This window comes from Mus caroli, unplaced genomic scaffold, assembly GCF_978045245.1.
Source record: "Mus caroli unplaced genomic scaffold, Mus_caroli_1 scaffold_5, whole genome shotgun sequence".
Taxonomy (NCBI): domain Eukaryota; kingdom Metazoa; phylum Chordata; class Mammalia; order Rodentia; family Muridae; genus Mus; species Mus caroli.
The window spans coordinates 1914118-1941880 of NW_028227260.1; the positions used below are offsets into that span (position 1 = coordinate 1914118).

The 27763-nt window shown below is 37.8% G+C and overlaps 1 protein-coding gene across 4 annotated transcripts in view; it reads right to left on the reverse strand.

Annotated features, from left to right (window-relative positions):
• The window catches only part of Mid1 (midline 1), a 369236-nt gene that overhangs the window by 41096 nt on the left and 300377 nt on the right, over nt 1–27763 (reverse strand). For all 4 annotated transcript variants that reach the window (XM_085837898.1, XM_085837899.1, XM_085837896.1 and 1 more), the window contains exons 4-6: nt 9616–9723; nt 5909–6057; nt 255–382 (exon numbers count right to left, since the gene is read on the reverse strand). In XM_085837898.1, the coding sequence (XP_085694024.1) occupies nt 255–382; nt 5909–6057; nt 9616–9723 (385 nt within the window). The remainder of the gene's footprint in view (nt 1–254; nt 383–5908; nt 6058–9615; nt 9724–27763) is intronic.

Genomic DNA, 27763 nt, shown 5'->3' on the forward strand with positions numbered 1-27763 from the left:
TCTCCATGTTAAGAGCGAGGAAATGGTGATAAGGACATATTTAGCAACCGGGATTTTCTTTATTTTCTTGTCCCTGTTTCTACTTACTCTGTGTTATTTAGGTTAAAATGCAGTGTGGACATTAATCTTTATAGGACTATCAGATAGCATTTCAAAGACTGAAGCACATGTATGGATTTTAAAAAATAATTGATCCAATGGTAAAGTGAATATACACTGTACTAGAAAGAACATAAAAGAAAGTAAGACAATACCTGTTAGGTAATCCAGACATTCTAGCAATTTCTTCTCCCGGGAAAAATCCAAGGCAAAAGTGTCAAATGTGTCATTGAGGTTGATTTCAGGAATTAGGACCTGGGAGGATGCAGTTGCCATGGAGACTCTGTAATTTAAACAAAACACTGTTTTAAGAAATGTCAAGGTGGCTTTTATCATCACTGTGAAGGAGAGAGAACAAAATAAAAGGAAAAGAAATATCAGGGTTTTAAAAAGTACCCTCTCAAAAGGTGTAATGTACGAACACAAACAACCTTACAGAAAAAGCAAAAGAACTGGGAAAGGTAACCCAGTGCCATCCCCCTTCTTTATACTATCAAAAAAAGTCCCCACGGAAGCAAAAGAATATTCATATTTCATGTTGCTGTGTATTTAACAGCCTGGCCCAGTCACATCTAACCCCAGCAAGAAGCACATAGCTTCAGGCATTTCTTCACACATCTGTCTGGGAAACTGTTTGTTCCTTTCAGACTCGCCCCTGCTCCACTTCAAAGGGGAGTCTCCAAAATTTCAAACTGCATAAAAGGCAAAGTGAAGATTAAAAAAGAATGTTTCCAGATATTGGATTAGTTTAATCAATTACTAGCCTCTTTCTAAAATAAACATGAAAAGGGGGGGTTGTCTGGCTCTTTTTCATTCTCCTTCTATTCCCTTTTTCCCCCCACCATATTCCCAACAGATGCCATGGAAAATATTCATGAGCTTTCTCAGAAATTCCCCAGTAGGCACACAATTTCGTTTCTACACTCAGGTTTTCTGGTGAGTGTTCCCTTGTATAAAGTATAAAGTAAGGTATATGTGTCTGTCTCTTGTGTGCTCTTGAGTTCATTTGGAAAGTTACTAACAGCAGAACATTCTAGTGGATGCTAAAATGTAAGTAATTATTTTTAGACAAAGAAAACAATGCCTTGAATAATTCTACTACTGAGCATAGAAAATGATCTAGACTTATTTTGAGGTGTTTTATGGTTTTGTTGAGTTCCATAAACATTAGGACACTGGTTTTTTTGTTTGTTTGTTTGTTTTGTTTTGTTTCGTTTTTGTTCATTTTGTGGAACTTGAAATGCCTTAACTATACTTGTAATCATGTATTTTTTTATAAAGATCACTGATGCCCAATTGCATAAGATCTCTGCACTAGCTGGCAATACTAAGGAAGATTTCAGGTGCTTGCTCTTACATTTCATGAGAAAAGCTTGATACTATCAAGTTATCCTGAGCACTATAGACACTCTTCTGTCTTTTAATAGCTCGTAAAACTTTGGATATTCACAAAGACCCTATATCTTGGCTAGGAGTCTATCCATACAATAGAAATAGTACACAGCAACAAAAAAGGAATGGAGCATAGGCACAGGCCAAAATATGGATGAACCATGCCAAAATCACATTGCAAAAAGCTGGACAAAAAGGTTATGAGTCATATGAAATATTCAGAATAGGTATAGCGTTTAAATTGTATCCTGTAACCAGTTAGTTTTACTTGATGAGAATTTCACAACAATGAAAAAGAATACCTATGTAAAATAACCCAAATATGGTTTATCCAGCTGTATCTCTGGCAAAAATTCAATGTTATTATCTGGGGAACAACATAGATTGTTTAATCTGAAATGTTCTCATCAAATTGATAATAGGAAGAAAGTCTAAGGCAATTTAAACTAGATAAATGAAATATTCAAGTAGCAAAGGGATTGTAGACAATGTAACATCACCCCCCTGACTCGATCACAAGGACTAATTGAAGAGCATTATTGTTATGATTTTCTTGACTAAATGTGACATTCAAATGAATTAAATTCAAAGGACTTATAATAGCTAATGTAGCTGAGTGGATATAGGAATGGATGCTATTTAAAATGTACCTTTAACAAATACTCATGAAGCTCTTGAAGTGTGTCGTATTACAAAGAGACCAAAATATTTGGATCAAAGCAGTCAACTTAAAAGTTATGCTTTAGTATTATTTGCATGCCTCAAAATATTTGAAAATAATAATAATAATAATAATAAACCTCAATGAGTTCTGTTTCAATTTCCCCAATTGGGAGAACTGGAAGAAGCAGATACCAGCCTTACAATGGCTTTTCTCTTAGATTCTCCTGCAAACCAGATCTTGTGTCAGTTGATGAGACCAATCTGAGTACAGATAATCTTGCTATGTTAGGTTCCCTTCTTGGAAGTAGAAGCCTCCTTGCTCAGGCACATCCAAAATAGATTGCACTCCCAAATTTGTCTTGCTTCTCAGGTCAACAAACAATAAATATTTTTTTTCTAAAATCAAATGACATAGAAAATGCTCCCACCATTTGGACAGTGGGAAACTTGAGTGGGAAGCTGGAGGAAGATAATGCCTAGCCTGGAAGGCAAAGACTGACAGAGAAATCTTTGGAGATTACTGCAGCTTTTAACACCTACAGGTTTTCTTTCCTTGGTGGAAGGAAAGATGCTTATCTTTGACTACAATTTCAAATCCTCAACTGGAGTGACAAGTAAAGGGAACTCTGCCAAATTCAACATTTTATGGGATGTTTTTATTTCCCAAATCCTTGTTGCCAATCTTCTGCTTTTTTTATACTGCCAACATCCACAGGGTTGTTAGTGATAGGCTTCTTTTTGCGTCCTTGATTTATACTTACACCCCACACCTGCCATGTGTGTGATGTGTGTGCTTGTGTGTGCCCGTGTGTGTGTGTGTGTGTGTGTGTGTGTGTTTCATGTGTAGAGGGATTATTCATTCGTTACGCCTATGGATGAGTTTCTGCTCTGTTATCTCTAATTTGCAGAACACTCAGTAGTTAACCACAGAGACAGTATTCCAGAAGGTGGCCATGTCTACAGAAACCCTGTTTATGGGTCTTTTGCCAGACACCACACACCACCATGGTTAAAACATCAAGGTACCACAAAAAACAAAATGTGTTGATCTTTGGCCAGCTCAAGATTTCCCAAATACATTTGGCCCTGGAAATGTAGTGTTGTTACAACATCTTTTAACCTGTCAACATCCTACAGATGGTATTCCAAAGTCCACATTTCTCTAGAGTTGCCAACTGGAATTCTTATCTTCCTCCTCAATCCTCCTCCTCCTCTTCCTCCTTCTTCAGAAAAGCCTGACTGACTGTTGAACTGTCTGTGATGGTAAGGAATTAAAAATATTGCCTCAAAGTGGAGAAACTTCTAGAAAATCTGAAAAGTGATTGTTCTGAAGGAATTTTTCTTATAATTCTCATGATAAAGAGAACTTACTGTTCAAAGTAATTTTAGAATAAACATCATGAATGGACTTGGGGGAGGGGTGACACTGGTCAAGGGTGGGGGTGGGGATGGGAACAGGAAGGATCAGGTTGGGGGAGGACAGGGAAAGCAGAAAGAGAATACTGGCAGAGACAACTGGAATGGGAAGGGGAGTGAGCATCTCTGAGACTATCTAGAAACTTAGGACAATGGAAACTTCCAGGAAGCTATGTGAGGGTGACCCTAGCTAAGACTTCTAGCAATGGGGGATGTGAAATCTGAACCAACCATCTCCGTAACCCGGCAAGACTTCCAATGGAGTAGGAATTCAGACACCAACCCAGACACTAAACCTTTGACCTACAATTTGTCTTGCCCACAAGATGTGCTGGGGTGAAAATGAAGCAGAAATAGAGGGACTGGCCAACAAATAACTGTCATAGCTTGCAATCCATACCATGAGTGGGAGCCCACCCCTGACCCTGTTAATTATATTCTCTTATACTTGAAGAGAGGACCCTAGAATAACTGCCACCAGAGAAGCTTCATCTAGTAACTGATGAAAATAGATGCAGAGACCCACTGCCAAACATTTGGTGGAGCTTATAGAATCTTGTGGAAGATGGGGAGGGAGGATTCTAGAGCCCTATGGGTCAAGGGCACACAAGGAAACCTACAGAATCAACTAACCATGGCCCCATAGGGGTACACAGAGATTGAACTTCCAACCAGGGAGTTTGCATGGGACTGATCTAGGCCCTCTGCATATATGTAACAGTTGTGCACCGTGGTCTTTCAAAGACAGAGAAATGGACTGTTAGATTCCAGTTGGAGGTTTCTTACCTGTGTGTAAACCATCTTTAGATTGTATTAAGTGTGATGTAAAACAGTGGTGTTTAAGTTTTTTGATTGTTTTGTTTTCTTTTAACATGAAAATAAAAAAAAAACAACAAGAAAGTGGACATAGTTTAGATGAGAAGTGCAAAGTATCAGACCCTTGAAATCTAGGATCCACAAAGAAAGAAATCTGTCTCTCTTGTAACAGGAAGGAGAGAGCATCTTAAGGGCAGCAGCTATTCATGTCCTTCATGGGAGATAAGTATCTAATTAGCTGCAAAACAAAGTTTTCTCAATTAGAAGAAGACAGTGAAGCCTGCTGACCAGTAAGAGACCAGGTTATAAAAATACTATATATTCTTTGTGCATGGTGAAAATGGAATCTGACCCAACCAAGCACCAGTATTAGTTTCCTCTCTCTTTCCTTGAAGAAATTCAAGTGTTAAGATGGTGAGCATGTTTCCACTCTAAGACCATGGGTTGGTAAAGGAACACCTGCAGCTTGTTTTGTGAATGGGTTCATTGGCAAAGAGCCATACCCACTTGCTCCCTATGGCTAACGTGAAGCTACCCAGGCAGCAGTGAGTAAATGTGATAAATCCTTTATAGCTTGCAAAGCTGAAAATAATTTACTTTCTGAAACAGTACAGTGGTCTCTGTTCTAGGAGAAAGGCCAGGATGAATGAGTTCTCTGGGACCTTTTCATGACACAATTCTGTAAAGGTGTTGTATAAAGGACAATTGGGAATTAGAATAAATGGAAAGCCAAGGTGTTTGGTGTTGGTGTTGTCTTGAGATGTTATTGATGTGGCATGGGCTGTAAACAGGCCAACCTTCCCTTTGGAACCACTAGAGTCATTATATGGGTCTATGCCCAGGGAAACGAGTAATTTCTATACTAAACAAGTCATTGTACCAAGAGAAGACTTACCTTCACCCATCTTACTGCTGAAGTTACTATGCAAGTAACACCATTTCTAGTTTTCCTCCAGAGGAATAGAAGGTATTCTAAAACAAGGCAGTGGGAGGTTGGTCTTTGGACCTTCCTCTCCCACGCTAATCAGCCTTGGACTTTTCAGATGATGTCAACATTCTCAGTCAAGTAAAAACAAGACTAACAAAGAACAACACCCATACAATTGTTTTCTTTAGACAAATGAGCCATGCAGTAGAAGTTAGGTTTCCCTTTCATCTATTTTGCCTGCACCTCCATTCTTTGTTAACAAGGATATGATAAGATCAAGTTTGAGAATCACAGCAAATGCTGTTTCTGTATCATTGCTCCCGCCCCCAGCTCTCTTCCACACACAAAATGGTTGGTTTTATTCTAAGGGGTGAACTGTTTATATGAAGACCTTGAACTGTAGGCTGGTATGGAAAGGGTTTTATTATGTCAAAGGGAAGCATTCTTAGCTGGAGCAGAACAGCAAAGGCTTCTATTCTCTCTGGTACTCAACCTCGAACAGAAAACAAGTCAGTTTGAGAGCAAGGCCAACCAGTCACACGCAGATATATGCAATCATCAGCCTGAAAACTTCCCAGCTGTCCCTGCACCCACCTCTCAGTGATATTCTTTGCTGTCTGTAGAAAACGGGCATGGTCATTTTCCTTTAGCGAGTGTTCTGCTTGGGCGATGAGTGATGCAGACCTTTCAATGCACTGTTTACAGTTTGCAATCTGCTGAGCTAATTTGCGGAGCCTTATCACCTAGAACAAAAGAAGCATGGCAGGCGAGGTTACAAATTAGGATCACTGGGGAGATGGCTCAGGGCTGAACTCTTCAGAGGTGTGAGGTCTGTTATGTCTAAGCAGAGAGAGGTTGAAATCTGGAAGGCAAAATTTTGGAACTTAAACTTTCTGTCTTTGGAGAAGCATTAGTAATTTTTTTTATGAGGAAACACTAATTAGTGTTAGTATTACACTAACTAACACTAGCATTGCTAATTACTTCCCTGTTGAAGGGGGGAAAAGGTGTCCAGTGGCAAGTGACAAAGGGTCACTGAATCTCTTCCCTCTACTATCCTACATAATTACTTCAGGACCTTAGAGAACCCTAGAACCTTCTCCATCTCAGGTTTTCAATATGCCTTTAAGAAAATAAAGCATTTCTGTAGGTGTAAATTTGAGGCTTAAGTTAAAAAAAAAAGTGAAAAAAAATCTACAAAGTTCTTTGTAATCCATGTAATAAAGTTGTGACATGAAAGCATTAGGTATTCCTATTTTCCATACTGCCTAATCCTTGTGTATTAAATTAACAGAGAGGGAGCATTTTCCCATTGATTAATATTTTTCTTATTGAACTGATGAGAGAAAGCCAAAAAAAGCACAGCTGGGCCATTTCCTCTCACTGTAAACGTCATTTCCAGTCACTTTGTGCTCAATTGATAAGTTAACTATTTTGATAAGCATTTCCCATTTGGGATAAAACACACAGTTGTTTCACAATCTCCATTCTATCTCCTGATTCTGTCTTGCTTAAAAAAAAAAAAAAAAACACCCTTGACTGTAATCATCCACAACCTCTCCGGCAGGTCAAGATAAGTCCAAGGTAAGCCACTTGACCACGGCTCTGGTGTTTGAAATGTGCCATAAGCTGAAGCCCTACAGCCAGGAGCCAAGTTAAAATTAGACCAGTAATTGGAATCACCTCGTGCCTACTGGCCCCACCTACATGCAAGGGGACAGGTTTTGGCTGGTTTTCTGATAATTCCGGAATGGAAAATAGCCTTGGGTGAAAGGGTAGGGAGGATGCCTGGTTAATCTGTCTTACAGACAAGGCAGGCTCAAGCTCCCTCCAGAATTCCTGCTAACCTCAAGAAATTTTTGCTTTCTCCAAGTCATTACTATTATCCCAGGACAACTTTAATCTTGAAAAAAAAAAGGAAGGAAGGAAGGAGATGTCAGATCTGTAGAACTCTAGGGAATGTCCAATTCCAAATGTGTACTAAGCAAACAAAGGAAACTACAGCTGAATTGAGAGGTGCTGAGCCCAAGATTTCAGACAAGGCTGAAAAGAGTCCATGAAAATAATGAGTCAGAATGAAATGTCCACACTTGGCAGCTAAGAATATGTGATCTTGGCAGCATGGTAAAAACACATCATTCATTATAAAGGTAGGTCTTGTCCCTATCAGGATAACTGTGTACCTAAGTTGAACAAAATAACACCATTTTACACCAAATAGAACAGAGCTTCTGGCAACATTATATAGAGAGTCAAGGTCAAGGCAGCCCTCTAGTCTAATTCAGGATGTTAGAACACATCTATTAGAAACTGTCAGAGGAAGGGAGAATTCCAGAAGGATAAGTAAGTTAATAGTCTCAACAATAAACCAAATGAGTGGAATATTTAATTATATAACATAAAGAATATTTAAATTGTATGGCCAAGTTGAAGGTATATGATTAAAAAAAAGAGGTCAAACTATTCTTTTGGATTCATTTCATGTCACTCTCTTAGCCTTTGAATATGCACAGCAGAAACCACATGTATCAAAAATGACTACACTTCAATTTCATATTTTTCAGGTTTCTCTATGAGGATATTTGGAAATTAATGGTGATGTTTAAGGACAAGAAAAATAACCTAACCGGTATATATTGATGTAAAAGAAATTGAGAGCATACTGTAAAACTACCACAATATTCTAGAGTGAACTTCCATGTAGAACATACTTTTAATTATACGTCAGTTTACAGTTGCATCAGAGATTCACAAACACTGTATGCAATAGAATCAGCTGGGGATCTTTCAAAGGAAAACTCTAGATGTCTGGGCACATCCTCTGGTATTCTAGTTAATGAGCTGTAATTGGCAGAGCAACAGTAATTTGCATTTTAACAAGCAATGAATGTTTTTAAATCTCCAGGTGATGAATTACTAGTATGGTCAGGACTAGCATTTAAAATATCAATCTAGCTTTAATCTTTGAGTCCATGGACATCTGTCATGCTTGAATGTCACTCAGACTCTTTTGTCCCTTCTTACATTTATGGAATTCTCCAGGCAGAGGCCAAAACTCAGTTGCCCAATTTCTTCTGTAGCTATTTTCTGTCATATAATTGTCTACGAGTTTACCTCCAAAACTTATTTATTGCATTCCTGTCTATGTATTTCTTCTTTGAGTCCTTTTTATCTGTGATTTCTTTATCTCTAAACTGTTTCTTTTCAAGTCTGTGTCCTCTTCTGCAAAACTAATCTTACTGGAAATAAGATAATGCTGCTGATTTTGTTGGCAGTACTTTTAGAAACAAAAGATTTCTTTGCTTGCTTTGGAACTGAGCTTAGCACTTCAGTTTTAAAGAAAAGAATCTGAAAATAGCTTCTTGTTCTCCTTGGTCTGCTCTAATGGTTTTACTGTTGCTTTCACCTAACTGGGCTCTTAGGCTCAGCACTCTGGAATCCAGTCTCACTTTGGAATCCTGACTTATCTCTGTGTCTCTGAGGCACCTGTCTTGTGTGATAATAGAATGAGTGGGGTACAGGTCCTCTTAACAACTGACTTGTTCCAGAACCTCAGAACTGAAGTTTGCCAAAAGCTATGATGCCAGGCAGACATTGGCAATACTCTTTTCCTGTCCCTTGTAATGAATAAGAAGCCTTCTGCAGTCTGTGGTGCTAAGGCATAAGCCTGGTTTTTGCCTTCCACCTGATCCAAAGCAATTCTAGATTCTTCAAGAATGTTTTTTAGGCACAGGCATTGGAACTGCAGGTGTACTTGTATCTCTTCAACTATGCCTGTGCTTCGAGCCACAGTTGTGGCATTGTAATTTCATGCCATTTCTGCTTCACCGAAATGCTTCTCTTATTTCACTCTTCACCTTTGTATTCTATTTCTATTAATGGTGTATGTTTGTAGTGGAGTGCTACAAAAAATGAACTCTACATATAATCATGGCCCAAACTGGAATACCTTTTATTACTATCCTCTAGCTCATAAAGGGAAATCCCATGCCATGAAATTCAAGCTGCAGCTAAGTAAGGGTAAGTAAGTATGGTTGCTGCAGAGGTATGAAAAAGTGTCATTGCAATCTGAAGATGGACTCTTAGTGAGGTCCACATCTGTACCTTGGGAATCTTTAAATATGCTACCTTCCATACCAAAGGAACTTTGTAGATGTCTAGGTTAAGAATCTTGAGGGGTTGAGGTGGTCCAGGATTATTTGGATAATTTCGACATAATTCCTAAGGTCTTTATAACAGAGAGAAAAAGTATATATTCTTCAGGTGAGAAATACAGAACCTTTTTATCAAGGAAACCATACCTTGCCTTCTTTAATCTTTGTTCCAATAATTTGTCTTCTTTGCTGAATAATTTCAATGAGAAGATCACATTCTTCTGTCAGTTTGGCTTCTTGACGGGATGCATTGACCTACAGGATGAATAAAATGGCATTCATCTGAATTTTTGATCTTAGCCATTCTGAGTGGTGTGAGGTGGAATCTCAGGGTTGTTTTGATTTGCATTTCCCTGATGATTAAGGATGCTGAACATTTTTTCAGGTGCTTCTCAGCCATTTGGTATCCCTCAGGTGATAGCCCAGAAACTTAGAATACTCAAGATATGAGACACAATTTGCAAAACACATGAAACTCAAGAAGAATGAAGACCAAAGTGTGGACACTTTGCCCCTTCTTAGAATTGGGAACAAAACACCCATGGAAGGAGTTACAGAGACAAAGTTTGGAGCTGAGACAAAAGGAGGATGGACCATCTAGAGACTGACATACCTGGGGATCCATCCCATAATCAGCCTCCAAAAGCTGACACCATTGCACACACAGCAAGATTTTGATGAAAGGACCTTGATATAGCTGTCTCTTGTGAGACTATGCCGGGGCCTAGCAAACACAGAAGTGGATGCTCACAGTCAGCTATTGGATGGATCACAGGGCCCCCAATGAAGGAGCTAGAGAAAGTACCCAAGGAGCTAAAGGGATCTGCAACCCTATATGTGGAACAACAATATAAACTAACCAGTACCCCCCTGAGCTTGTGTCTCTAGCTGCATATGTATCAGAAGATGGCCTAGTCGGCCATCAGTGGAAAGAGAGGCCCATTGGTCTTGCAAACTTTATATGCCTCAATACAGGGGAACGCCAGGGCCAAGAAGTGGGACTGGGTGGGTAGGGGACTGGGGGGACGGTTATGGGGGACTTTTGGGATAGCATTGGAAATGTAAATGAAGAAAATACCTAATTAAAAATATAAAATAAAAAAATGGCATTCATCTGGCTTTTCAGTTAATTGATATTGCCAATGTAGACTAATATACTTCTAGTGATCTCTAAGTATACACATTAAATTTTAAGTCTTCTTCCTACTATTTGCAAGAATGGCAAATAGAGGTATTACATGCCTGTCTGACTTATATCCTTAGAAAATATAATCCTGTAATAACACTCTGTTTGCTAAGCTAGCCTCAGCCTTAGAACATTTACTAACATGATATATACATTGCCATTATCAAGTAGTTGGGAACTGACATGTGAGATGAAATGCATTTGTAATTCCTGTCCTGGTAAACTTCAAAAATAAAGTTAATAAACATTTAATCTTATTAATTTATTCAGAACAAATTATTCTTAATAGACATTAGGGAAATTTCCCAGAAACACTATAACAACTTACATAATATATTCATTTAACAGGTTTTAAACTTTGAACTTTGGGTTTATTCCCTGTAAGAAATCAAGTCACAAAATGGTGGCTTGAAGCTTTATTGATCCTATGACCTAATTTTAAATTTATTCCTAATGTATTTAGACAGATAGGTTGTATAAATGAACATACACCGTCTTCACATAAAGGTGGATCAATGCAGAAAGCCTGTGTTTGAAAATTTGAGATGCATTGTATGGGATGGAGAATTACAATTAGCTCATTCTTGGCAACTGCACTAGGGAAGTAGTGTGGAAATACCATGTATTTCCTCCACCTCATGACCACACTGAAATGCTTATTCACAGATAGCAACTCAGAAATCCCAGCTGTGGAAGATGGAGATAACATCCAGAAGCTTTATTATTTTAGTACAGCTACAAGAGGGGCTTTAAAGTTTTACAGGATGATAGTGGCACTGATGATTCTAGCATATCCCACAAAACAAGATAAGGCCGGGCTATGAGTCCTTCAGTAACGAGCTAGGAAAATTTCATTCTTTATAAATGAGATAAACTGGAAGTAGTACTGTGAAGTCAGGATAAACAGCCAGTATTATGGCTCACCGAAACTATGTCCCCTTTCAAGAGGACCAGGATTCCTTGAATTTTATTCTTAATCATTAACAGATACCACAAACAGATAACTCATTTTATTGAGAAGATGATGGTCACCAGCCATTTATAACAAATCATTAGACATTGTGTCCTGTGTTAAATTATCACGGAGATATTGGCTAAGTGTCTGTCTAATTAACAAAGACAAAAATAACATTGATTGACAGCTACAGAATTTATAAGTCAGGCTGATAATTCAGGAAAGATAATGAGTGGGTTCATTTTCTCTTACCACTAATTTATGTTATCACTTCTAGTTCTCCCTAGAGACTTTCTAAGTAAATTTAGTTTTTCATTGAAATATTTACTTAAAACTTACTCTCAACCAATACCCTATCTTTCCTTTTCATCTCAACATAATTTAGTAACTGATTACCTCTAAGCTGTGAAAAGAAAGAGGCCATGTTGATGACATGAACATATTATTATCGAGGAAGTAAGATGCCTGGAATGTAGCAATGTTTATGATTCTTTTCTTGGCAAAACGTTAGTGAGGTTTTAGGACCTTCTTATCGGTCCACCTGTGCATGCATGTCCTTGCAGGATGTACAGTTAACAGGAGCACTGCTAAATTAGTCATACTATTCCATTCCTGTCACCCTCAGTACCTGACCTTCATCTTCTACCATGATGGGACTGTTTGTCCAGAAAGAGAACTACTGTTATCCAGAATCCTAAGTCAGAAGCTCTATTACTCATGTTTCCTCTTAATTGATCCATTGCTCTTTCAAATCTCAATGAAATTTGAGTTATTGCAAATTCGAAAAAGTGTCCCACAGTGGTCATAGTAGCATGAAATTCAGTTGTACAGATTTAGTTTTTATGACAGATTTGCTGGCTTTACTAAAATAAAGTGGACTGCGCTCAAGGTTGAGGGCTCAGACATATTCTGAGAAACTTGACACAATAATCGCCATCGAATCAAAGCAATATTTCCAGAAATTCAAAAACATGAGATGTCAATTTTAAGCTGCAGGGTGTTTGTTTGTTTGTTTGTTTGTTTTAAGAATGCAGGCTGAGGTTTTCTTAGAATCCAGAAAAGTTGAATCTGTTTTTTCTACTTTTGTTAAGTTCCAAATTTCTGTTCACTGTGGCACTCTTAAATTCCTATAGTTAGGATAAAAGAAGTCAGATAATACCCTACATTTCTGAAATTACTTCACTACAATGATGTTTTCCACAGTTTGATTATGTCATGTTACTTTTTTTTTTTTAAAAAAAGAAGTTAGTTATCTAGATTTCCTTTCTTTTCAGTGCAGAGGTGACAGGCATCATCAGATGTTTCTACTTCACATTTGGTTTGGAAAGATGCAGGTCTTGAGTGATATTTTTCATTCTTGATCCATAGCTTTTGATAAAGAAGTCATTGTGGCTGATGGCAGTGTTCTATGTGGAGCCTTCTGAACATGAAAAAACAAAACAAAACAAAACAAAACAAAACAAAACAAAACAAAACAAAACAAAACAAAACAAAACAAAACACATTCCCTAAACCTTCTTTCCTCAATATATACCTCTACTTTTGTGTCATCAATCTCTTTCTTTATCCTCAAACTATAGTCAAGTGTGGAATAGAGATAAATGGAACATGTTGTATTCGGCCCATATTAAAATGTGTAATCAGATGTTCAATGCCTTTGAGTGGTCTGAAGAAAATTACTATAGATAAATTCCTCAAGAAAAAATATGTATATAGTTTAAAACCAGGTCTGTCCCATGTCAGCCTCCTCACTATAACTGGTGTCAAGTATGTTGACAAGCAAGCATTCTGAAATCCAGAAACACAGCTGGTTTGCCTTATCTGTCTTTGAACCTCACCCATGTGCTTAGCATATACCTTCTCTATATCTAACTGGAGTCACAGCATTTTTTTCCTCTTGAAAGTCATCATCTCTTCCTTATGGTTTGCTTTTGTTCTTTAGTACTAGCTCCAACTCTCTTTAATTAATTCCTCCCAAGTTAGAGACAATCTCAAGCCTAAAAACCTCTCTTGATAACCCCAATTTGTTATCTGAAGCTTCAAGTGCCATGGCCAATGCCATGCAGACTGGCTATACTCATGACTATGCTTATAACACAACTGCCACTCCTCCTTTGAAAGAACCACATTCAAATATTTATCATTCATCCATCCATTCAAAATTGATTCCTAGGCTTCTCCATGATATCAGGCAGCATTCCAAGTGTTGCACATACGGTATGTTATAAGAAGTACAAAGTCATGGTTATTTCAAAGTTTACATATAAGTATATAAAAGGTCAAAAAATAAATAAAATTTTAACATTAAGATATGCATAGGCAAGAAGTTAGAGAGAGTGATATGATTAAACATGCCTGTGAAGAGATTCCATTTTGTTGCGTAGATGAGAATCCTTTGACAAGTCAAGAGGAAAGAAATGGACTTAGCCAAAAGATGCAGACAAGGTATTCAGAGGTTCTTCAAACTCTGCATCCAAGAGGCTATATCCTGAAAAATTGCATCATCACATTCCCAAATAGTGGTCAATCTGTATGCAGTATTTTATATGAAATTCTTAACTCAGGACCAGTGACCCTTTTAACTCCATTCATAGAGAGCATTGAAAAAGTGTTCTACCCTGCTGTACAAAACTGAGGTGAGATATGCTGCTAATACTCTGCTTCTTTTGTGTAGAAGTAACAACAGGTTGGAGACAATGTGGGAGGCTCTGGCATGGGGCTGGAGGCACATGATTCAAGCACCCAGTAGTGAGTGTTTTCACAGCAGCTGCTTCAGAACTAACTTTGCTCTCTTAAAAAAAAATAAGGAAAATGGAATCTACATGATGAGTAGTTTTAGGATTTGATTAAGATTATGTTCTTGTATGTCCACGTTTGTGTGTAAGAGTGTGTGTGTGTGTGTGTGTGTGTGTGTGTCAATGATGGCATTGAGAAACTGGTGGCTTGATATAATACAATTATAGTAAATTTGAGCATAGGCTTCACCTACTTGGTAAGTTTGTGGTTGTCATAAGTATTTTGGTAACAGGCAGGGTAGACTAGGAAAGGAAATTACATAATCAAGGCACGGCAGAAATGTCTTGTCCATAAAGACTTGCTGACCCATTTTTCCCATTCTAGGCTCATCTTGCTGCTTCTCAGACCATCATTTCCCATCGTCTCCTTGAAGTGAGAAAACTGAAAACTAAATTAAAGTGCAAAAGGGAAACCTAATGTCTAAGGTGATTTAATCACAGGACTGAATGTGACCTGAGATCAAATTCAGCACTGAGTGGTTCTTTTGTCATTAATGTCCACCTCCCACTGATGATTGGCTAGACATCCATATCAACTGTCAGCATGGAGATTTCCTTCTTTAATAGCAATATACACAATTTTGTACATTAGTCAATGATAACATAAATGGGTTAAATATTTTTCCCAGTGCAGCCCATTTGTAGTGCCCAGTAAAAAGTCCTCCTGCTAAGTTTTATAGTCTAATAGTGTTATAACATTTCACAGAAAGGGTGGAGTAAAGTTGACATTTTTTTCTTGTCAAATGTATAAACATTAAAGGGATTTAATTACAGAGACACACTGCAAGTCGGACTATATGTCTGTAGAATGTTCTTTAGCAGTCTGTAAATGGTTTCTGTTATTTCTTAAAACTTGCTCTTTTGACTTGTATTTTACTGCTAAATAAGATATATAGTACAGAGTATAAACACCATTAATTTTCACATAAGTATGATGTTAAAAACTTTAGAAATATTTCGTGAAACTCTTACAAAGGAACATCAGTGGGGAGAAACTCTCTGGTCACTTCTCATAGGTAAAACTGAACTAATGTGTATTTTATTATTTATTTTTCTTTTAGGTAAATGTCTTTTAATTTTTAAAACAGAGTGTTAATGTCTATCTATTGGACAATGTGATGGGTCTTTTGAATCTGGCTTATTTAACTCACTCTGACAAACTCCAGGCCCATCCATTTTCCTGCAAATGTTAAGGCTCTATTCTTTTTATGGCAGAATAAAATTCCCATATGTGTATATACCATATTTTTAAAATCCATTCTTCTGTAAATGGAACTTTAGGTTGATTCTATATCTTAGCTATTGTAAAGAGTATAGCAATAAATATGGCTGAGCAAGTATCTCTATGTTAGGATATGGAGTCCTTTGGGTACATGACCAGGAGTTGTATAACTAGTTGTGTGTGTGTGTGTGTGTGTGTGTGTGTGTGTGTGTGTACCCTTCAAACTGAGCTTCATTGTGAATATACTACTTTGCATTGCCACCAGCAGTGTATAAAGGTTCCTTTCACTCCTGTATTCACACCAGCATCTGTTGTTGTATCTAATAGGACTTTAGAAACATTCTTTTTTTTTTCCCTCATTGGACAATGTCTGGTTGAAATGAGTTAGCCACCTACAGGCTTTCAAAGCAGAGCCTCCCAGTTCATCCTGCCAAAAGGATATACTCATTTGATAGATGGCTTCCTGTTTGTACACAGAAGAAACACTGAAGTAAGCCTGGGACAGGATAAAGCCAATGTGTCAGAGACAGGAAATTTTACTTCTGAGTATTCAGGGAGAAAGGAGCATTGCTCAATGCACTAGGAATTCTACAAAAATGGTTACCCCCCCTGAGATTGCACAGCCTAGGAACCACGCTGGCCCACAATTAGTGCAATTTTGAAACTGCACCGCTACACCACTAAACAATTACACTTTCCTTTTAAGGCTGTTAACCTTTCTGTCTGGTTGTTTTAAACACAGTTATCTACACTGTATATTTGCCTAAAAGCAGTCTTTATGGCAAAATCAAAAGCTGGGTCATTCCATACTCATTTAAATTAAGGGAACCTAGAGAAAGGTTGCAACATTCATATATGATGTCCTGTAAATGTTGTTATTTGGACTCTAGAGCATTTGTCTCTGTATATTTGTAACTTTGAATCTGCATCTGATTATAAAGTAGATAGTTTTATTTAAAAAGCATGGTCCAGCTATCCCATTTAACCCTAAAAAGAAATACACTAAAGGAGTTAATTCCAAAGTGGATAAATTGATATTTGGCCAGTAAGATGAGGGCATGAGAGGTAAACTGCGCGCACCTCAGCTCTGTGCCCCACTGTGCTCTGCTGACCAGGTGCAAAGAGAAATATGAGGATCTGAGGGTGCTTTGGTTTTTATTGCCAAAGGCAGCTGTGATGAACATTCCAGACCCTGGGGCAGAAGTTAGACAGAGCTGCCAGAAGGAACAATGAAAGGGATTCTAATAGTTTAGTTTGTATATAAAACTGAGCCAAGGAGAACTGAGTAAGCACAGACGGTATTACTGTAATACATCTAATATGTTTACATATACTTTTTACTCTGAAACTCTCTCATTACTTGTAGATCTAGCTCAAGTATTCAAGAGAGGATACCCCAGGGCCCAGGGTCTCTGTCTTTGAAGGAAAAAAAAAGCAGAAGACACAACACAGAGCAAGAGATTGAATGTTTAATATGTTCATTTACGTGTTAAGGTTGGCTAATACTGGAGATGAAATCCAGAGCCTTGCATGTGCCAAGATCCAGTCCAGACATTAATATTTACTAATTTTTATTAGAACTTTTTTTCAATTCCAACAGTGGCTTGTCATTAAACTATGGAATACATTCCTAAAGTGAGGGGTGTTTTTTTGTGGAAAATAACAGTAGCAATATTATAAGTATAAGCTATCTGAATGCATTGTGGAAAATCTGCTGGCCCACAACAGATTGACTGTACTTATGAACTGAATATTCAGAAAAGGTTTCTTATATATTTGCTATGGATTTAAAAAATTATTCTCAGCATTGTCATGGTAAAAGTTTTCTTGGGATTTCTAAGATTATGAAGCTCAATTGTTGGATAAACAAAACCGTAAGATGCCATTAAAATGGTAACACACTACAGTAAGTAGAACAATAAAATTCCTATAAACGAAATACAAATGTAACAAGACAATAAAACTGCCCAGCAAAAATGCCACTGCCAATGCTTAAGACTTTGAAACTTCACATAAGGGAGTTCCATTCCCAAGAGTAATATAACAGAACATGTTTATTCAAAGGGTTAATGCTGTTGCTTATTTTCCTGTTAAAACCAAATCTTCAAATATCTAAGAGAGAGAGAGAGACAGAGAAACAGAGAGACAGAGACAGACAGACACACACACACACATACAGAGAGAGAGAGAGAGAGAGAGAGAGAGAGAGAGAGAGAGAGAGAGTGTGTTAGTTCAGAGCTCAGGACCTTGAGATGCTTTCCTGGGATAGAAATGTCTGGTCTTTGTGCATAATTAGCTGGACTTTCCTGGTTATCTATGCCAATTATTCATTTTTTCAGGTTCCCTGTCTCCATATAGAAAACATGAATTCTTACCTCCCATAGCAACTGCAATAATATTGAGTATACAACAGGATACAGGACCATCCTCACAACAGTCTCTCAGGTGTACTGGCAAGAACTAGTGAGTTACTACATGAAAAACCAGTGGGGTTTGCTTCATGTGTAGAAATTTTATATTAATATTCACTCTCAACATTGTCCATAAGCTTGGTTTATCTGCAATGCCCATATAGAATGAAAATGATGGGTACCAGGGTCAGTCCCCCTCTTCTGTCTACCTAAAGACATTGTAGCACTAATCAATCCATCTGCATCTTTCATCAGCTCAATAACTCAGGAAGCTGTTAGCATGGTGACTAACTCTAGAATTTTGGGAGATGCTTTTTAAATCACAAGTTCATCCCATAAAGATTGTTTTTTATGCAACTGAGTTGAGAGACAAAATGGGCTGAGAAGATTTGTCCGTGGCATAAAGAAGGAGTTAGGAAACATTGCTTGTGAAGCGGCAGAAAGTAAATACCTTAACCGTATAGGCCATATGGACTCTGCTGTACATATTCAACTCTTGTTATTCTCTCAAAAGAAGCCATAGACAATGTGGAACCACATAGATGTGGCTGTGTGAAAAAAAAAAAAACCCAAAAAACCCAAAAACCTTTATGTACCAAAAGGAGACAACAAGTAAGTTTTGATCCTAGGATCATAGTTTGCCATCCTTCAGCGTGGTGAACGTGAGCTAAGCTTGAAAGTGAAAAGTATGAAAAATGCATAGAATTTCTTCAAGACTATTTCCTTATTTGCTTAGTTTCAGTGAAAGAATCTGTGAAAAATCTGCAAGATATCAGGTATTCCACAAATCCTAGTTGTCTTCCTACTAGTCATGAAGAGTTTGCAATCACTAAGTTAATTAATTAATGGGATTCCAATTTGAACCTGACAGTACTCCATTGCTACCTGGATTTGACATTCCCCCACTATGTCCTGCAGATTTCTGTCACATTTATAACAAACATTGACCCTTCTCTGCTCTATTTCCTAGGGTACACTGAGCTGCCTGCAGCCTTCAGTCTCACAATCTTGGCACCAATGGCACAGGCATTTTTGTTTGTTGAATGGCAACTTTGTGGAAAGCAGTTCCAAAATGAAGTGACAGAATGGAAGGTGTTGCTCATAATTCATTCAAAAACAATAATCTCCTTCCTTCCTATAGCTTATTAATTACACTCTTTATAAAACAAATGCTCTACGCCCTTCCGTTTGGGCTGGGCAAACAGCATGAAAAAAAAAAAAAAACCTGACTGCTAAACTGACATGAACAATTATGTCTATCAAATCCTTTTCATAAAATTTCTGAAAAGTAGTAACACTCTGTTAAGTACTCTTCAACAAAAGTATTTAGGAAAAAAACAGCTTTTTGAAGGTGAAAATAGCTTACAGATGCTTGTTGAGTGAAAGGAAAGATAGAGGCAACACAATTCGGAGAAAGGAAGCTATTTTGAATGGAAAGAGGAAACTTCTAGTCTGCAGTTCACATTCATTACTTTCACTTGTACTTGTCACTTTGGTAAGTGGCATTCTTTCCTGTTTGTACCATGACTCCTCGATGGTAATGTGATGGAGAAATACTGAGTTGGACTTCTATTCAGGCTTGTGTTACTTAAGTGTAGTTCCTATCTGCTCCTATGTGAAGTTCTTTAGAATTAGAACCAGCCCATGCTCTTCCAGTGAGTGAAACATACTAGATTACATTACTAAAAATCCATGAACTTATATGTGCACCTGAATAAAGGTAAGCATTGTTCTGTCTTTATGAAAGATCCACAAGTGATATCTATATAACATCTTGTTTGGTTGGTGTCATTCCAGAATTGGGGCAGAAGTGCAGATTGATTACTGAATATCTTTGCTGTCTAAGGTTTGATATCTATAGTTATGCAAATACAACCAATTAGAGGATGGGCTGTAAAAACTGTACATGTGAACTATGGCCACAGCCAGGGAAAGGACTCATGCTATTATTCCATCTTAGATTCTATCTATGACATTGATGGTTCTGAAAAATGGTAGGAGAGCAGAATGGAAGAGCAGATGCTAGATAAAAAATATCACTGGGAAGTGGGGTAGTCAACAAGGAAAGGTATGAAGGCAACAAAGTGTACCTACCCAAGCACACTCCAACACAATAGAGACAACAGTCAACTCTCAGAAACACTACAGTCAAAAAGAAGGAAGCACAGGATTGATCTAACATGTTTCATCAGGAGCAAGTCCATGGCCTTTAAAAATGCATGAGGGATTCATTCCCTACTGGAAATCCTTAGGAGAGGCTGAGAAAACCCCACACTACAGGGAGCAAATTCATTAAGTCCCACATGGACACTGCACTGAAAACTATGACAACATACACTCTTAAGACTAGCTCTGGAGGAGAATTTTTCTGACAATAGTTTCATATGATCAGATTAGAGATTAGAAGGAGTCATTTAACATTCATCCCATTTGCTCTGTAGCTTTACTATCTTAGGATTAAATATGAGGCTAAACACCTATCACACCTGACAGTGCTTTCTGTATTGACCAGGGCCATTCCCTATTCCAGGGCCACAATCCATATGTGAGTATTTGTGTTTCACATATACTAATTTTTCTATATTTGGACAGTAGCAGGTAAATTTTCATGGGAAAGAAAGCATAGAATCTAGAAAACAAGACTAGAATGTTGTGTGTGTGTGTGTGTGTGTGTGTGTGTGTCTGTCTGTCTGTGTGTCTGTGTAAAAACACTTATATATGTGTGGGTATGTGCATATGTGTGCACATGAGTATTTTCTTATCTAGAGACTCCTTGTGTCTATCATTTTAAATAATTGTGAAGTTATTACTGACTTTATAGAGCAATAATTATGAAGGTTGAAGATCTGTACTACAACTGACACTATTTTCAACTTGAGTTAAGGAGCACTTGAAGAAATTTCAATTTCAAAATTTATCTGTCTGTCCATGCATCTGGCTGGCTGGCTGACTGTGTGTCCATCTGTCTCTCTATCTGTTCATCCATCCATCCATCCACCCACCCATCTATCTATCCATTTATCTATACATCTATCTATCTATCTATCGATCTATCTATCTATCTATCTATCTATCTATCTATCTATCTATCTATCTATCTATCTCCTTCCTTCCTTCCTTCCTTCCTTCCTTCCTTCCTTCCTTCCTTCCTTCTTCCCTAACTCTCCTTTCTTCATTTCCCAGCTGTTTACTTCCCCCATTATCTGAAAGGTCACCTATATTTCTACATATAAACCTGGTAGATGTTGCCTTCTCACCTCCCTTCCTGGGAAAGAGAAGGCTCTGTTTAGTGTGTGAGGAACAAGGTTAGGTATGGGCTGGGGCAGGAATCCTGCCAGGTAGTGGAAACACTGCTTGCTTTAATTTTAGAGCTAAGAACAAAGCCTTCTTATTGTTTAATAGAACCTTAAAGGCAGGCCTCACTGGCATAGTTCTAATTTTTTTGAAACCACAAACAAGAGGAATTCTTTAAGCCTATTTCATGAAAAGCAGAAGGAAAATGCCATATGATTCTGCAAACATTAATGTGATCCTTTGCTTTAGTAGCCAGAGGTTGATTTCAGGCTAACATTTACATGTGTCCTCAATACAGTAATGTCTGTTGCTACTGTCTACCTGCACCCACTCTTTTACTCACAATAATAGGTTATGGTGATGGCAAATGCATGAAAAATACCATGTCTTTCTTTAGAATGATGTCCGTTTGGTATCATTTATATAATATGATAAAAGAAAAATTAGTTTGCACAAAGACCCAACAAGCCCATACTTTGCCCATGCAGAGCAAACTATGGCTCTTTTCTTCAGTATGCATTTTGATTTTGCCAACAATTAAGACTGTTATGCAAACAGCTTCCAGACTGGAAGGAAACCCAAGCTAGTGGTTTCTGGAGATCGTTGCAACAGTCTTAGCAGCAAAGAAATAAAAGCAACAGGAAATGGGGTTGCACTAATTTCTCTCTGAACAAAAGAAATGCTACCAACATACCCATGATGGTACCTGAAACAAAACTTATGGACTTTGGATGTCTTTTGGTTGTTGATTTAGAGAGGGGGAATTGGGAGGAGAGAGAGAGAGAGAGAGAGAGAGAGAGAGAGAGAGAGAGAGAGAGAGAGAGAGAGAGAGAGAACAAAAGAGGAGTCTGATACTTTAAAATACTGACTCAATAAGTCATTTTTAATACCTCTGTTATTTTAACTACTTTTCATGTACCACAAAGTTCTTCTAAAGCATTGTTTTGTCAAACTCCATGCATTCTGGCTATCAGATGTGGTTTAGAAGCAAGAGAGGTTTGTGAGACTATCTAGAACAGGGTCTCTCAACCTTCCTAATGCCATGATCCAATTGAATGCATTTCCTCACATTGTGGTGACCTGCAAACTTGCAAACTTAAAATTATGTTTTGTTGCTACTTCATAACTGCAATTATGGTACTATTATGAATCATAATGTAAATATCTGTGTTTTCTGATGGGCTTTGGTGGTCCCAATGAAAGAGTCATTCAACCCCAAAAGGGTTATGACCCACAAGTTGAAAACTACTGATCTAAAGAATAAAATGAAAAAAGGGATATAGGTTTACAGTGAGCGGCTGGAAAGACCCTTTGTGACCTCTCTTCATGGCTCCAGAATGTTCCAGATGGACAACTGTCTCCCAGGTTTTGATTTTCTAATTCCATCCTCTGTCCCTATTCCGTGCCAAATTCCTCAGTTTGGGCAAGGGTCTGGCAGGCATGTACAACATCCTTTAGTTGTGAGCAGAGATCCGTGGCTGGTGAAGTCTGTCATTGCAGAAGTACATTTTCTGAGTTTAAGATTTTCAAGAAGGGCCCCTTTCTGTTCTTCAGGGTGACAATTTATCTGTCATGCATACTTACATAAATTAGCTAGTCCTAGAGGGCAGACAGAAGGATGCAGGTGATGCCTTGGAAAATGCTATTAGTGTATCAAGAGCCATTGGCAGGTATTATATCATTTGCTAGACATATTAGGAAGTGAGTGCATACCTAAAGACTTCTTTTGTGATTGGGTTACATCACTAAGGATAATATCCTCCAGATACATCCATTTGTCCAAGAATTTCATAAATCCATTGTTTTTAATAGCCGAGTAGTACTCCATTGTGTAAATGTATCACATTTTCTGTATCCATTCTTCTGTTGAGGAACATCTGGGTTCTTTCCAGCTTCTGACTATTATAAATAAGGCTGCTATGAACATCGTGGAGAATGTGTTCTTATTACCTGTTAGAACTTCTGGGTTTATGCCCAGGAGAGGTATTGCTGAATCTTCTGGTAGTATTATGTCCAATTTTATGAGGAACCTCCAGACTGACTTCCAGAGTGGTTATACAAGCTTGCAATCCCACCAGCAGTGGAGGAATGTTCCTTTTTCACCACATCCTCGACAGCATCTGTCACCTGAATTTTTTATCTTAGCCATTGACTGGTGTGAGGTGGAATCTCAAGGTTGTTTTGATTTGCATTTCCCTGATGATTAAGGATGTTGAACATTTTTTCAGATGCTTCTCAGCCATTCGCTATTCCTCAGATAAGAATTCTTTGTTTATCTCTGTTCCACATTTTTAATGGGGTTATTTGAATTTCTGGAGTCCAACTTCTTGAGCTCTTTGTACATATTGGCTATTAGTCACCTATCAGATTTAGGATTGGTAAAAATCCTTTCCCAATCTGTTGGTGGCCCTGTTGTTTTATTGACAGTGTCTTTTGCCTTACAGAAGCTTTGCAATTTTATGAGATCCCATTTCTCAATTCTTGATTTTACAGCACAAGCCATTGCTGTTCTGTTTAGGAATTTTTCCCCTGTGCCCATATCTTCAAGGCTTTTCTCCTCTTTCTCCTCAATTAATTTCAGTGTCTCTGGTCTTATTTTGAGGTCTTTGATCCACTAAGACTTGAGCTTTATACAGGGAGATGAGAATGTATTTATTCACATTCTTCTACATGATAACCACCAGTTGTGCCAACACCATTTGTTGAAAATGCTGTATTTTTTCCACTGTATGGTTTGAGCTCCCTTGTCAAAGATCAAGTGACCATAGGTGTGGGGGTTCATTTCTGGGTCTTGAATTCTATTCCATTGGTCTACTTGTCTGTCGCTATACAAGTACCATGCAGTTTTTATCACAATTGCTCATTAGTACAGCTTTATATCTGGCATGGTGATTCCCCCAGAGGTTCTTTTATTGTTGAGAAGAGTTTTTGCTATCCTAGGTTTTTTTTTTTTATTTCAGATGAATTTGCAGATTGCTCTTTCTAATTCGTTGAAGAATTGAGTTGGTATTTTGATGGGGATTGCATTGAATCTGTAGATTGCTTTTGGCAGGATAGGCATTTTTACTATATTGATCCTGCCAATGCATGAGCATGGGAGATCTTTCCATCTTCTGAGATCTTTAATTTCTTTCTTCGGAGACTTGAAGATTTTATCATACAGATCTTTCACTTCCTTAGTTAGAGTAGTCACGTCAAGGTATTTTATATTATTTGTGACTATTGAGAAGGGTGCTGTTACCCTAATTTCTTTCTCAGCCTGTTTATTCTTTGTGTAGAGAAAGGTCATTGACTTGTTTGAGTTAATTTTATATCCAGCTACTTCACCGAAGCTGTTTATCAGGTTTAGGAGTTCTCTGGTGGAATTTTTAGGGTCACTTATATATACTATCATATCATCTGCAAAAAGTGATATTTTGACATCTTCCTTTCTAATTTGTATCCCCTTGATGTCCTTTTGTTGTCGAATTGCTCTGGCTAGGACTTCAAGTACAATGTTGAATAGGTAGGGAGAAAGTAGGCAGCCTTGCCTAGTCCCTGATTTTAGTGGGATTGCTTCCAGCTTCTCACCATTTACTTTGATGTTGGCTACTGGTTTGCTGTAGATTGCTTTTTATCATCTTTAGGTATGGGCCTTGAATTCCTGATCTTTTCAAGACTTTTATCATGAATGGGTGTTGGATTATGTCAAATGATTTCTCTGCGTCTAAGTAGATGATCATGTGGTTTTTGTCTTTGAGATTGTTTATATAATGGATTATGTTGATGGATTTCCATACATTAAACCATCCCTGCATCCCTGGGATGCAGCCTACTTGGTCATGATGGATGATCATTTTGATATGTTCTTGGATTCGGTTTGCAAGGATTTTATTGAGTATTTTTGCATCAATATTTATAAGGGAAATTGGTCTGAAATTCTCTTTCTTGGTTGGAATTTGTGTGGTTTAGGTATCAGAGTAATTGTGGCTTCATAGAATGAATTGGGTAGAGCATCTTCTGTTTCTATATTGTGGAATAGCTTGAGAAGGGTTGGAATTGGGACTTTTTTGAAGGTCTGATAGAACTCTGGACTAAACCCATCTGGTCCTGGGCTTTTTTTGGTTGGGAGACTATTGATGACTGCTTCTATTTCTTTAGGAGAAATGGGACTGTTTAGATCTTTATTCTGATCCTGATTTAACTTTGATACTTGATATCGGTCTAGGAAGTTGTCCATTTCATCCAGATTCTCCAGTTTTGTTGAGTATAGCCTTTTGTAGAAGGATCTGATGGTGTTTTGGATTTCTTCAGGATCTGTTATGTCTTCATTTTCATTTTTTATTTTGTTAATTAGGATGCTGTCCCTATGCCCTCTAGTTAGTCTGTCTAAGTGTTTATCTATCTTGTTGATTTTCTCAAAGAACCAGCTCCTGGTTTGGTTGATTCTTTGAATAGTTCTTCTTGTTTCCACTTGGTTGATTTCACCCCTAAGTTTGATTATTTCCTGCCCTCTACTCCTCTTGGATGAATTTGCTTCCCATTGTCCTAGAGCTACTAGGTGTTTTGTCAAGCTGCTAGTGTTTGCTTGCTCTAGTTTCTTTTTGGAGGCACTCAGAGCTTGAGTTTTCCTCAGCCTTAGTCCATGATGATCTGATAAGATGCATGGGACAATTTCAATATTTTTGTATCTGTTGAGGCCTGTTTTGTGACCAATTATATGGTCAATTTTGGAGAAGGTACCAAGAGGTGCTTAGAAGAAGGTATATCCTTTTGTTTTAGGATAAAATGTTCTGTAGATATCTGTTAGATCCATTTGTTGCATAACTTCTGTTAGTTTCACTGTGTCTCTGTTTAGGTTCTGTTTCCAAAGATCTGTCCAATGACGAAAGTGGGGTGTTGAAGTCTCCCATTATTATTGTGTGAGGTGCAATGTGTGCTTTGAGCTTTACTAAAGTTTCTTTAATGAATGTGGCTACCCTTGCATTTGGAGCATAGATATTCACAATTGAGAGTTCCTCTTGGAAGATTTTACCTTCGATGAGTATGAAGTGCCCCTCCTTGTCTTATTTGATAACTCTGGGTTAGAAGTCGATTTTTTTCAATATTAGAATGGCTACTCCAGCTTGTTTCTTCAGACCATTTGCTTGGAAAATTGTTATCCAGCCTGTCACTCTTAGGTAGTGTCTGTCTTTTTCCCTGAGATGGGTTTCCTGTAAGCAGCAAAATGTTGGGTCCTGTTTGTGTAGCCATTCTGTAAGTTTATTTCTTTTTATTGGGTAATTGAGTCTATTGATATTAAGAGATATTGAGGAAAAGTAATTGTTGCTTCCTATACTTTTTTGTTGATAGACTTGGCATTCTGTTCTTGTGGCTAGAGTTTCCATTCTATTCTTGTGGCTGTCTTCTTTTAGGGTTATTGAAGGATTACCTTCTTGCTTTTTCTAGGGTGTAGTTTCCGTTATTGTTTTTTTTTTCTGTTATTATCCTTTGAAGGGCTGGATTCGTGGAAAGATATTGTGTGAATTTGGTTTTATCATGGAATACTTTGTTTTCTCCATCTCTGTTAATTGAGAGTTTTGCTGGGTATAGTAGCCTGGGCTGGCATTTGTGTTCTCTTAGTGTCTACATAACATCTGTCCAGGATCTTCTGGCTTTCATAGTCTCTGGTGAGAAGTCTGGTGTAATTCTAATAGGCCTGCCTTTATATGTCACTTGATCTTTTTCCCTTACTGCTTTTAATATTCTATCTTTATTTAGTGCATTTGTTTTTCTGATTATTATGTGTCAGGAGGAATTTCTTTTCTGGTCCAGTCTATTTGGAGTTCCGTAGGCTTCTTGTATGTTCATGGGCATCTCTTTCTTTAGGTTTCTGTCATTTTCTTCTATAATTTTGTTGAAGATATTTGCTTGCCCTTTACATTGAAAATCTTCATTCTCATCTACTCCTATTATCTGTATGTTTGGTCTTCTCATTGTGTCCTGGATTTCCTGGATGTTTTGAGCTAGGATCTTTTTGCATTTTGCATTTTCTTTGATTGTTGTGCCCATGTTCTCTATGGAATCTTCTGCACCTGAGATTCTCTCTTCCGTATCTTGTATTCTGTTCCTGATGCTCGCACCTATGTTTCCAGATTTTTGTCCTAGGGTTTCTATCTCCAGCGTTGTCTCACTTTGGGTCTTCTTTATTGTTTCTACTTCTCTTTTTAGGTTTAGTATGGTTTTGTTCAATTTCATCACCTGTTTGGTTGTGTTTTCCTGTATTTCCTTAAGGACTTCTACCTCTTTGCAGTGTTCTCCTGTATTTCTTTAAGTGAGTTATTAAAGTCCTTCTTGATGTCCTCTACCAGCATCTTGAGATATGATTTTAAATCTGAGTCTTGCTTTTCGAGTGTGTTTGGTATCCAGGACTGGCTGAGGTGGGAGTGCTGGGTTCTGATGATGGTCAGTGGT